We start from the raw sequence: 12,238 nt of genomic DNA, 5'->3' as shown, positions 1-12,238 counted from the left end.
CAGTAATTATTCTTCAGCCTCAGTCATCCCTAACATCCTGTTCATAGTTCACTGTGTCATTTCCTAAACTTTGCCAAATTATACAAATGTCTGGCATTAGTAAGAGCTCTTCTATCTCTTAAAAGGTAAAAAAAAAATGTTTTGTAAGTTACCTGCTGTAAGGCTTCGTTTACGTAACTCAGCTTAGGTATGCTCTGTAAGGATTAACTCTTCTGTGCTTATTTCTCTTCAATTGACATGGAAATACATTTTTTCATAATATATCTATATATTGCAACACTCAGTTTTATGCCATAAGAAATATGTTCATCTTCCTCATCTTCCTCATCTTTTAATATGCAGCAGATCAGTAGTAGTAAGAACATCTAACTTTAAATTACATTTAAATTTTGTTAATGCTCCGTATGTTAACCATTCTAATGTATTTCAGAATCCTTCTCCCAGTTACAAGTGAAAGTGTGATGTTCTGTGACTTCTGCCCTTAAATACCTATTTAAATGCCCAAGCTGATCAGCTGTCTTGGCTTAAATAAATCTGTTTGTCCAAAGACAGAATACATGATACAACGTAAAACATTTCATTTTGAAACAGCTTTGGAAAGTATATGAAAAGACATTTTCCTATCGTACTGTCTTATAATCTCAGTTCTGACATCTTTATTTTCTGTTATGGTCATGGACCCCAGAGGACTACACTTTTCTGCAATGAAATGTGAATTCAGCTATGTAGACTGGAACACCAAAGGAGATGTAAGTCAGTCAGGGAGTTCAATGTCTCTTGAAATCCAAACCCATCTTATTGCAGGACTGGCTCCTCAGGTTGAGTGAGATCACATCAGCTTTGTCCTGCTGTTCCCTCAAACTCTGCAGTTCACTGAAGCATTAACAGATGCAACCTTACCTCTCTCAACCTCTTTTATGCAATGTTCTCACAAAGAGGAAGAGAGGTCGCCAGGGACCTATTGCTGGCAAAGGTCAAATAAACAATCTTGTGTGGAAGAATGGGGTAGAGACTGCTGCATTCCCTGCTGTGCAGGGAACCTCATGGACAATCTGCCATCGTGATGTCCTTCACAGCAACTGTGACATCTTCAGCAAGCATCCACAGACTCTGAACTCTCCCTCTTTATAGGAAAGCCTCATGCTCACTGTCAGTGCGTGCCATAAACTTCCCTTTTTTCACCTTGTACTTCTCATTTCTTCTATTGCTGTGTTACTGTAATCCTCTTGGGAGTTTTGTGGCAGATTCAGAATCTTCAGAGGTTTTTCAGGATACTTGAGTGAGTTCTCTTTCTGAGCTTTGTAAAGGCTTTTTACAAGACTGTATCGATAACTTCTTTGCCAAGCCTGAACACAAATACTATGCTATTGTTCTGAATACCCTCTCATTTTTTAAATGCACTGGTGGTTCCCTTTGCTGTGCAGTTTGGAACTATTATGTTACTGTGTTTGCATGTTTGCAGTGAGTAATAGAAAAATTTATGAGTATCTTCAAAAGGTGTGTCTCTGCAGAAGGACCTGCAGAAGAAGGAATGGTTCATTCCTCGAACCATTTTTTTCCCCATATTAAGGTTTCTGCCTGCGTTCTTGAATGTGAATAAGAAAGAAAAAAAATCTTTGCAATTCATTCTTCTGGTCTGGTATTGTAAAGAAACAGTTTTCCTATTTTCCATTATATTGCTTGATAACAACTCATTTGAAAATCTGGCAGTGAGAGGAGCAGTTTAACAAAAGCCTTACCTTTGTACATAAAAACCCTATCCATTAAATTAGGAAGAAATGATAAAGATTTTTTTTTCTTAATAAACTGGGGTCATGCTGTGCCCAATGCTTAGCTGTAGATGTCTGTTTCATAGATAGTCAAGTAGTCCAAGTTATGTCTGATAGTCATGGATGTAGCTTACTGTACTTTGCCTGCTCTGGGACTGATCCTTAGCAGTTTTAAGTCAGCCTAATTTCCCTGAAGTCAGTAGTCTCATGCCCAGTTACTCCGGCTGTGGTTCTCACTTACCATATCTTTGCCTCATGTCCTTTTGCTGTTTTGCTCAGTAAGACAACTCTGGAGGAAACTGCCTTCTTTCCACTATTTTAGCATTGCCTGATAAAAAAATATACTTGTTATCAGTATTTAAGAAGCGTTTTAGAAATTCTGTAAGGAAAGTATTTTCACAGTCAGTTAATTTTATGTATATAAATAAATATAAGTAAATAAATATATAAATATGTATAAATATAATACATGTATTATTTATATATAAATTAATATAATATTCTGTTTAGGTATTCTATGTAAGTAAATGGGAAAGAGTAGTAGCTGTTCAGCAGTATGCTGCTCGGACAGAAGGGGTATGTTACATCCCTGCTCTTGGCCAGAATGTGGGAAGTAAACTCTTTCCCCATCCTACAAAAACTTCAGAGAACACTGGGGAATAGAGCAGAAACTGGGAGTATTCCTTAATGTGTATGTATGTGTATACTGGAGAATGCACATGATGTGCGTTTGAGCAAAAGCAGAATCTAGGCCATAATTTCTTGGAGGACTAGGATCCTGGAGCATACTTGATGTCATAGAGATAGCAAGGAAAAGGAATGCCTAGAATTAAGCTTACATAGTTTTCTGAGAGACTAAAATCATTATTGAGCATGAGTGTAGTCCGACTGTGCTAAACCTTTTTCAGTGCATTTTCGGTACACTGTGGAAGATACAGACTGATCACAGCTTAATGAGAGTTTCTTCCAGAGATTTTCTTCACTGCTATTATGAATACCTAGAGAGGGAGATCCAAGCACTTATTAAGCTGCATGATTACGTACCATAAGAAGATTTTACTCTTCTTAACAGGGTTGGACAAGTTATTACCATCAAAGCAAAGGTGAACAGAGCATTCAAAACCAGCATGGAGGTAAGAGATCATCACTGTTATTTCTAATGATGCTTAATGAACAGAGGAGAGAGATGGGAGGAGAAGAGAAATGAAACAAGGATCCAGTCTTACTAGTTTCAGAAGGAGGTAGCGCAGAAATCTAAACAACAGCGCTGCCTAATGAAACTCTGGTTTCATAATGACTATTTTAATTGCATATTGCCTGTTAAATAATCTGTGTCAAAATAGCAACTGGACCCTGAAGACTTAAAATACTTGGCAGGTATACAGGACAGGTTGGCGTAGTTGGTGTTGGTCCAGTCCAAAGCCGTTAACCTCTAAGTAATCTTCAGATCAGAGCCGGGGTCTACTGAATAGGTGGACTTCTAAGTATTTTTGAAACTTTTGATAAAAAAAAATATTTCTCTCAGCTAGTTGTGCACATGTTATTACTCTTCATATTGTAATAATGTATTGTTCAATTACTTGAAATAAGAATGGAACCTTATGGGTATTTATATTAGTATTAATGGAAAAGGTGCATATCCTAGAGAATGTATTCCAGAAGGCTCTAAAGTTCACAAAAATCAAAAGATTTGGTGCACATCAGAGGGTCAAATGAAGTGCTTCACCTTCAGGTGTTTCATTGTATGCTGTGTGTTTATAAAGACTTCACTGTTCATACAGATCTTAGATTCAGGCATAGACTCCAAATCACACATAAGTAAATGGAAATGGATACCCATAAAAGTAAATCTAAGTGTCTTTCCTGTTTTTTATTTTACCCTTACAGATGATTGGCTTTTCAGAGGCCAAAGGATATCGTGATGTTCTTATATGTTCAGAGCTCTATCAGTGATAGCAGATCAGGCTTTTTACCTTTTTTAGGCTTTTTACCTTTTACCTTAGGTTTAAGAGACAGGGCATGATTAATTTGATAAGCAGGGCACTGCTTTATCTGAACTCAATGGACAATGATGTAATTACTTTTTTGTCCCCTTCTCCCACTACCTCCTTCGTTGTAGGTTGGCATCAAGGTTACAGTACAGGATGTTTTGACAAATGTTGAAAAAATTGTGAGTGTGGCGCATGCAACATATGTAGCCAAACCAGTTGGTGCTAAAAAGGTATTCTTTCTATTTTGTTCTATGCTTGAAGTTACTGGGACTATGTTTCTGTGAAATAGCACAACTCTTCTGATTGTGAAACACAGGAAAATGATGATACCTGTTTATTCTGATCAATGACAGAAAAATAGCATGAACTCCAGAAAATAAGGAGATATTTTTGTCCACAACTGATAGGAATTTTTTAGTCTTTTTTATTGTTTCCACTTCGTCTTGCATATTTACTAGTAGTAGAACTGGTGCTGTTATAAGGGCTGCAGTATTGCAGTAGGCAAGCACTGGAAGAGAGATTCCTGTGAGTTTGCACCACCTCTCTCCTTTTCAGAAGCTGATCTATATACATACAAGGGTTTGGGGGAGGATGGGGTCCCTTTTTTTTTTCATCCTTCACTCCCCCTTTTGAGGAGGTGGTCCAAAGTTATCACTACTCAGGTAGAAAGCATTTTTAAGCTAGCTTCCAACCTAAATTAATTCTTCAGCATTTATGTTAAATAGTTTGCATGCCTCTGTTGTCTCTTCTCCCCAGTGTTTGGCTCCTTGGAGGTGTTTAGAAACCAGTCACAGCGCTGTTTGGCCTTCACAGTGCAGTCACAGTTCTTCTAAATTGTTGTGTGGGAAAGGCCATATGTTCCTCAGATATTCTTAATAAACTCCCTTTGTGTCCAGTCTACTTTCTAACACAAGTTATTAGTATCGTAATCATATCTGACTTTCCAGTTTCTTTTAACATATTATAAAAGTGCATCTGCCTTATTAATATCCACTGCAGATTGGCAGAGAGATGTCATCACATGAGCAATTTAATATATCCAGCCATTTCCTTCCTTTTCTGCAATGATAGATTGCAGTTTGCTGAAGAAACAAATTAGTCAGTTTTACCAAAACTAAAGTTCAGCTCATCTCTGAAAGGTTAATGGCTAAATTGGTTAGCCTGAGAGCACTAAAATAAAAAGTAAGATTGTTTATTACTGATTTGATATCATATCCATGGCACCTTATGCCCAAATTTCCAGGGAGATTATTTACCGATTAAATTTGTGATGATTAACTAAGCTTAAGACAGGACTGCCCAGAGGGAGTTTAAGGTTTCAGTTCTAATTCCATTGGAAATTAGAGTTTTGGAGAAGTTAAGAACATTTTTTCAAACCCAGTTTTTGGAACAATTGTTGCTAACGCTGTGCAGAGACCAACAGTATAAATTCACCATCTTAATCTTCTAGCTAAGCCATTTGGAAAAAGCTGGGAAGTTCTTGAGTAGGGTTAGAGATAAGGCAAGTAAACCGGAAGAGTGTTCAGTGAAGACTCAAAGACTGAGAAATAATAGCAGCAGGATGTAAAATGTTGATTTTTTCTGTTACAGTGCTTGTGCATTATTTTAAGGTTTCTGAAATTAGATCTTGTAAGTAAATCATATAAGTGACTGTTCAGTGGCACCTCTCAGTATTTATCTAAATGTAAGACTTTTCAGAAGCCAGTATGGGACTGGATTCATTTTTTTCCCTGAGCTGACGTACATGAGAATTTGCATTTAAGTACAAGTAGCATTTAGGGCATAAATTATTTAATAATAAAAGAAATTCTTAACTCTGAGTGTGGTGAGGCACTGGAGCAGGTTGCCTAGAGAAGCTGTGGATGCCCCATCCCTGGAGGTGTTCAGGGCCAAGCTGGATGGGGTTTTGGGCAACCTGGGCTAGTGGGAGGTGTCCCTGCCCATGGCAGGGGGCTTGATACTAGATGATCTTTAAGGTCCCTTCCAACCCAAACCATCCTATGGTTCTGTGATTCTACGAAATGTATATAGGCTGAAGCAACAAGTGCTATGTGTTCATGCATTTCTCCTCCAGCTCAGAAAACCAGTAGTCCTTTGAAAAGAGGTCTTCAGATAGTTGGGGATAGATAGAATAGGCCATGTGAGTAGGAGTGAATTGTAAGAGTGCAGGCTATTTGAAGGAGAATTAGTGAATGAGAATGGGCTCTGGGGTACACTTTCATGTATTAAGAAAAAAAGTAATATAAGAAAAAAAAGTATTGCACCACTGCTCAGTGCAACTGGATTGCTTTTCTAAAAAGAAAATTCTGTACTCAAATGTTCTTGTTTGAGTATAGATTTTTTGTTGTTGTTTTCTTTGTTGTTGCTGTTGTTTTTTAAATGAGGACTGTCTTAAACTGTATGTGCTCTCATGAATCTTTGTATTAAAAAGCTAAAAGCCTGTTGTCTATGAGCTTTAACGAATGACTCTGAAAGGATAATGCAGAATCTCTTGAACTCTGCGCTTGTTTGTATTAATGACACTTGTTTTCTTGGACAGTTGATAGCAAAAGATTATAGAAAATGCTGATGCCGTTTTAAGTTCAAAGTGCATGGTATGACTGTGGAATTAAGAACTTCTTTTTTTTTTTTTTCTTGCCATTTTCATAGATTGAATTAGAACCTGTACAGCTTCTGTCTACAGAAGACCATGTGGAGCACACCCTGGCTACTGAGAGAAGAAGAATCCGACTGGGCTATGAACAGGTCTTTCAGAACCTAATGCAGGAGAGTAATAAGGAAGGTGATTACTGTGGTCATTACAGAAGATGGAACAAATAACATAAGGAAGGGAGAAAAAAAACAGTACAAACAGCTGAGTGTAGTTCCATGAGGTGGTGGTGTCAGGTAGAAAAGGGTGTACCAGATTTTGTGAGTCTGCCTAGGACAGTTGTACTAATAGAGTAGCATTTATTTGTCTTTGACAAATTCTAAATCTAAAATGCAGGATTGAATGCTAAGCACATGTTAAATAGACATGAAATGCAGATCTTCTTGTTGCTTATACATCTGAGATTTAACAGTTAATGCAGATCTTTGCAATACAGTAATGAAGTCCTATAACATCAGTTATAATGTAGACAGAAGGATGAAACTCATTCGGGATTATGGCTGTCTTTGCAAGAAAGCACTAAGAACTATGTTCATGATGTGAGAACATTCCCAACAAGCAGGTGAAACTTCATTAGATGGTGGTTAAAACAAGTAAAGAAAAAAAATAAACTCCTCGGGTCCAAATTAGAAAAGCTGATCCAAGGCACTGGTTCATCTTAATTTCTGGTAGAAATCTCTGTTCGTAAATACCACTGTGCTCCAAAGTTGCTGTGTTCCACTGCATAAGAAGCTATTAACAAACAGTTAAGAAATCTGCTGATACCTGGAAAATCTGAGCTGTAACTGTATCTGAACAACAGTCATTATTACATGTCTTCAGTGAGGAAGGATGAAACCTCTTGTAAATATAAATTAGAGTCTTAACAATTTAATAAGATTGTGTAGAGGCTATTGCAAGCAAACAGCTTGTTTAGCTTATTTGTCCTCATGGTAACTGCCTCATAGGAAGTGGTTTAATACCATGGAAGACAAATCAAAGGTTGATGAATTTAGTTTCCACTGCCTTGCCTGGAAACTTCCTAGAAGGATCTGATCACTGTAAACAGAGATTCACCAGTTTTAGGGGATAGAGCAAGCAAAACAGGGGAAAGAGAGGAGAAAATACTGCATTAGAGGCTGCTAGGTAGCATGTTCAGAAAGTGAAGTTTGTCTTCTGAGTGGATCTTATGCAACAACTTAAGTAGGTCCAAAGTGCAAATTAGTCAGATGTGTCCACACATTTATATAATCATAAAGGCAGTTCATTAGGGCAAAAATCTAAAGTACAATTCAGGTCAAGTAGCATGTAGCATGAATGTGCTCTTTGTAAATAACTGACACCATCTCATGCCTAAAGGGAGTCTTGGAAAATATAACTGAAAAAGCAAAGATTACAGTAAAGATGTTTGGCTAAGCATTTGGAAGTGGAATTGGAAACACTCAAATAACAGAAAGTGGTTACTGTTTCAGATCAATGGTCTCTCCTTAGCGTATGCATTCTACACTCTTTCTAGTAATCACAAAATTTTTAAGTAAAAGGCTATGAAATGATCACGTCATACTATAACCTTAATTAGACAGATTTGCACAGGTGCCCATCATACATTATGGTCAAAGTCTATGAGAGGCATTTGAATAAATGATAAACTGTTGTAACAACATCTGTTAGAGGTCATGCATAGCAACCATGGATAACCAGAAGCACAAGCTGAGGAAGTTGGCTGCCTGTGTTCTCAGCTGAGTTTCACAGTTACTGCTTCTGATGCAGCATTTTTGAAGGATCCTTTAAAGGAAGTATCTCTGTGCTGTCATAGCACTGAGGGGTGCACCACCACCCACCTCTCAGGTCTTGTGGAAGAACAGAGGAAATCATCATCATCTTGCTGCCCTTGAAAAGATCAGAGACCTTCCTGTATCTTCCTTTTTTTCCATTTTTTTCTTTTCAGTGTGTCTAAAGCATATGGCACACTTTGGTAACTGGGAGTATTTTCTTCTTGGTTATCAGAGTTACCAGCTGAAATAATTCATTATATATTGCTTCCATATTTCAGATACTTTCAAAGAGGAAGATGCAGTTTCAACTGACCTTACTCACGTGCAGAGTATTGAGCTTGTCCAGCCTCCTCATGCAAACCATCATGGAAACACTTTTGGTGGCCAGATCATGGCTTGGATGGAGACAGTGGCAAGTATTTCAGCAAGGTACTTTTCTACATCAAAGTCTTTGTACGTGTTTCTAAACAGATGTGTATACTTCCATTTTAATACTAAAGGTGTCAATGGGATTTATTGTATGAAAAAAGCAGACCCAAATCCTTTTGACTTTCCTTCTTACGATTGCAGGAGGCCTTTAAACGATTTATGTGGTACATTTCACACAGCATGCCACACCACTGTGGGAGTCATGTTTTGTTTTCTCTGTTATATATGCAGAGCCTAAGGCAAAAGAGTCCATATTATTTGGCTGAAACTCCCTGCAGAAAGTCAGCATTAGAAATAGGAATAGAAACTCAGCCTCCTTGTGGTTGGTGTGGTGTTTTAAAAACAAAGGCAGTCATTATGTCAGGATAAAAGTGACACAAGCCCTGTATTAATTGATCGATCAAAACAGGGAGCCTTCTAAATGTTATTGTGCAGATCCTCATGCCAGAGTAAGAATCAGAAGAAACAAGTTCTGTTTTACTGGTGCTTACGCTGAAGGTATACATAACCTTCCGCTGAAGGTATACATAACCTTCTGCAAGTCACTTAGCCTTTCAGACCCCCTGTGTCCCACATCCTGTGAATTCTAATATTGTTAGTAGTTCAATGTGTTCTGACATCTTCAGGTAATAAGTACAAAATATTTTTGTGAAACTGCCTAGTATTGCTTCTAAGTAAGGCCTGGGCTTATTGTCATTTAATTTCTCTTCCTCTGAAGTTGAACAGTTGTTTTTCTCCCTCCTTATTCTTGGACAGTACACAAAGCTTCTTTGTAAGCAACACTTGAATTTCAGTTTGAATTCTCCTTGCATACCAAGTGACCTATTTCACTGCAGGAATGTTAGATTAGTTTTCGTTTTTTTAACTTTAATAATTAAATGACTTTCCCACTCATTATTCATGTAGGTTTGACTTATAGGCAGTAGCTGTACTGGTAGCAACAGATTTTCTTTAGTGTTTGGATAAAAAACTTGCTTTATTAATGTAAGAATGCACTGACCTTACCCCATTGTGTAATTTCATTGGCTTCAAAGGGATTGTTTCAGATTTGTGCCATAATCTGACCCAAAATATTTGCCTGTTTTCATTTAATAAATGTGACTTACAGAGTCACATTTATGTTTAAAAAGTGAAGAGAATCACCAGCAAAGCAAATAGGGAAAATATTTTCTTCGGAATAGTGAATGTCTAACATGATTTGTTGTGTAAAAAAAATCAAGAATAACGGTTGATGACAGAAGAATGTTGAAAATGGAGATTCTGTAGTTTGTTTGTGAAACAGCTAGTCTCACTTCAAACCTTTTGTGAGGCCACTCATAATTAGATCTGACCTTTGGAGATGCCAGTTAAGAGTTGCTATGGCCACAGATTCTGACAGAAACGGAGGAGAAGGGCCAACCCTTGAAAAGTAAATTTGTAAGGGCATTTTAAAGGTTACTCACCCTCTTTCCCCCCACCTTTTTGTCTGGAAAATAGATGAAAATCTTACAGATAGTAGTAAAGCTATCTGAATATTAGTTTGAACTGGATTGGTTGTTTCTTATGTCTTAAACTTCCAGTAAAAGTATTCAGAACACAGTTTTCCAGGAAGAACAGAATAATTAGGGCAAATTTCTGTGCAGTTCTTCTCTTTATTTTCAATAATACTGTATTTGCATCTTTATTGTGAACTTTGTAAATGAGATAACCATTTCGCGTTTTAAATCAGAAGAGCAAATTATTCTTAATGAAATTACAATGTCATTTGAATGTCTGAGTCTATTAAAAAGATGTACCAGTCAATTAATTAGCAACAGATAATTGTGTGCATTTAACAATACTGGTACATTAGTTTGCAGAGTGCAATTGAGCTAAAAGCCAAGAATGCTACATAACTGTATTTTCAAGTATCAAAACTGCACAGTGAAAATCTATTCTCAGATGTGCATATGTAATTCTTACTGAGGAGTTACACAAACGTGCATGAGGATAGAGCATGTTTTCTCCAAGTTTAAAAATGAATGACATTATTACATATTTTTCTCTGTTCATGTGGTGCACAAAGATGTCTGTGGGACCTTTATTACACTTAGAACTGCTGAAGAAACCAAAATTTTGCCCACTCTAGAGACGTTGCAAACTATACCCCCCCACTTCCACAAATCCTGAAGTTGTATTGAATCACAGAGCAGCCCAGGTTGGAAGGGACCTCAAAGGTCATCAGATCCAACCTTTTCTGGGAAAAGGGAGTCTAGATGAGATTGTCTAGTGCTGGGTCCTGCACCTGGGGCACAACAACCCCAAGCAGCGCTACAGGCTGGGAGATGAGTGGTTGGAAAGCTGCCTGGCAGAGAAGACCTGGGAGTATTGGTTGACAGTCGGCTGAATATGAGCCAGCAGTGTGCTCCGGTGGCCAAGAAGGCCAACAACATCCTGGCTTGTATAAGAAACAGTGTGGCCAGCAGGTCTAGGGAAGTGATTGTCCCCCTGTACGTGGCTCTGGTGAGGCCACACCTTGAGTACTGTGTTTGGCTTTGGGCCCCTCGCTACAAGAAGGACATGGAGGTGCTGCAGCGTGTCCAGAGAAGGGCAACAAAGCTGGTGAGGGGTCTGGAGAACAAGTCTTACGAGGAGCGGCTGAGGGAGCTGGGCTTGTTCAGCCTGGAGAAGAGGAGGCTCAGGGGCGACCTTATCGCTCTCTACAGGTACCTTAAAGGAGGCTGTAGCAAGGTGGAGATCTATTCTCCCACGTGCCTGGTGGTAGGATGAAGGGGAATGGGCTAAAGTTGCACCAGGGGAGGTTTAGGTTGGATATTAGGAAGAACTTCTTTACTGAAAGGGTTGTTAGGCATTGGAATGGACTGCCCAGGGAAGTGGTTGAGTCACCATCCCTGGAGGTCTTTAAGAGACGTTTAGATGTAGAGCTTAGTGATATGGTTTAGTGGAGGACTTGTTAGTGTTAGGTCAGAGGTTGGACTGGGTGATCTTGGAGGACTCTTCCAACCTAGATGATTCTGTGATTCTGTCCAACTACACCTTCAAAGCCTCCAGTGATGGGGATTCTACCTCATCCTTGGGGATGTTGTTCCAGTGATTGGTTGTTCTCACTGTAAAAAAAATGTTTAATTTATCAAGACAAAACCTCTCTGAGTGCAACTTGTACCCATTTCCTTTGTCTTCTCCATGTGGCTCGTTGTGAAGAGAGAACCTCTGTCTTCTTTATAGTTGGACTTTAAATAGTGGAATACTCTCATTAAATCCTCCCTGAGCCTTCTCTTCTCCAGGGTGAAAAAACCCAGCTCCTCCAGCCTTTCCTCAAAGGGAAGGTTCTCCAGCCCTTTGATCATCTTCATGGCGCTCTTTTGAACCCTTTCCAGTCTGTCTGCCTCTTTTTTGAATCACGGGAACCAGAACTGGACACAGTATTCCAGTTGCGCCCTGCAGTATCTGTGCTGCAGGCTTTTTTTTCTGGCATGCCTGTGAAGGTCAGAGAAGCAGTAGGTTGTTGCAGTTCCCTTCCATAGATGACACAATATTGCAGAAATATTCTTTCTACTCTATTTCTCCACTGCACTAGTCCAAAGAACAGCTTTGCTCATATACTTATGGAAGGGGTAGTCTCCTGGCACTACACCAGTAAAGTTTTATCAGAGTAGCTACAGCCTA

General features: G+C 38.7%; 1 protein-coding gene across 1 annotated transcript in view; it reads left to right on the top strand.

Moving 5' to 3' along the window:
• The window catches only part of ACOT12 (acyl-CoA thioesterase 12), a 34,096-nt gene that overhangs the window by 4,182 nt on the left and 17,676 nt on the right, over positions 1 to 12,238 (top strand). The window contains exons 3-6 of the mRNA XM_050716465.1: positions 2,842 to 2,902; positions 3,889 to 3,990; positions 6,410 to 6,554; positions 8,443 to 8,593. Coding sequence (XP_050572422.1) covers positions 2,842 to 2,902; positions 3,889 to 3,990; positions 6,410 to 6,554; positions 8,443 to 8,593 — 459 coding nt within the window. The remainder of the gene's footprint in view (positions 1 to 2,841; positions 2,903 to 3,888; positions 3,991 to 6,409; positions 6,555 to 8,442; positions 8,594 to 12,238) is intronic.

Source organism: Cygnus atratus, chromosome Z, assembly GCF_013377495.2.
Source record: "Cygnus atratus isolate AKBS03 ecotype Queensland, Australia chromosome Z, CAtr_DNAZoo_HiC_assembly, whole genome shotgun sequence".
Lineage (NCBI taxonomy): Eukaryota > Metazoa > Chordata > Aves > Anseriformes > Anatidae > Cygnus > Cygnus atratus.
Note: the sequence above shows the minus strand (reverse complement) of the source record. Positions and strands in the feature narration are given on the sequence as shown.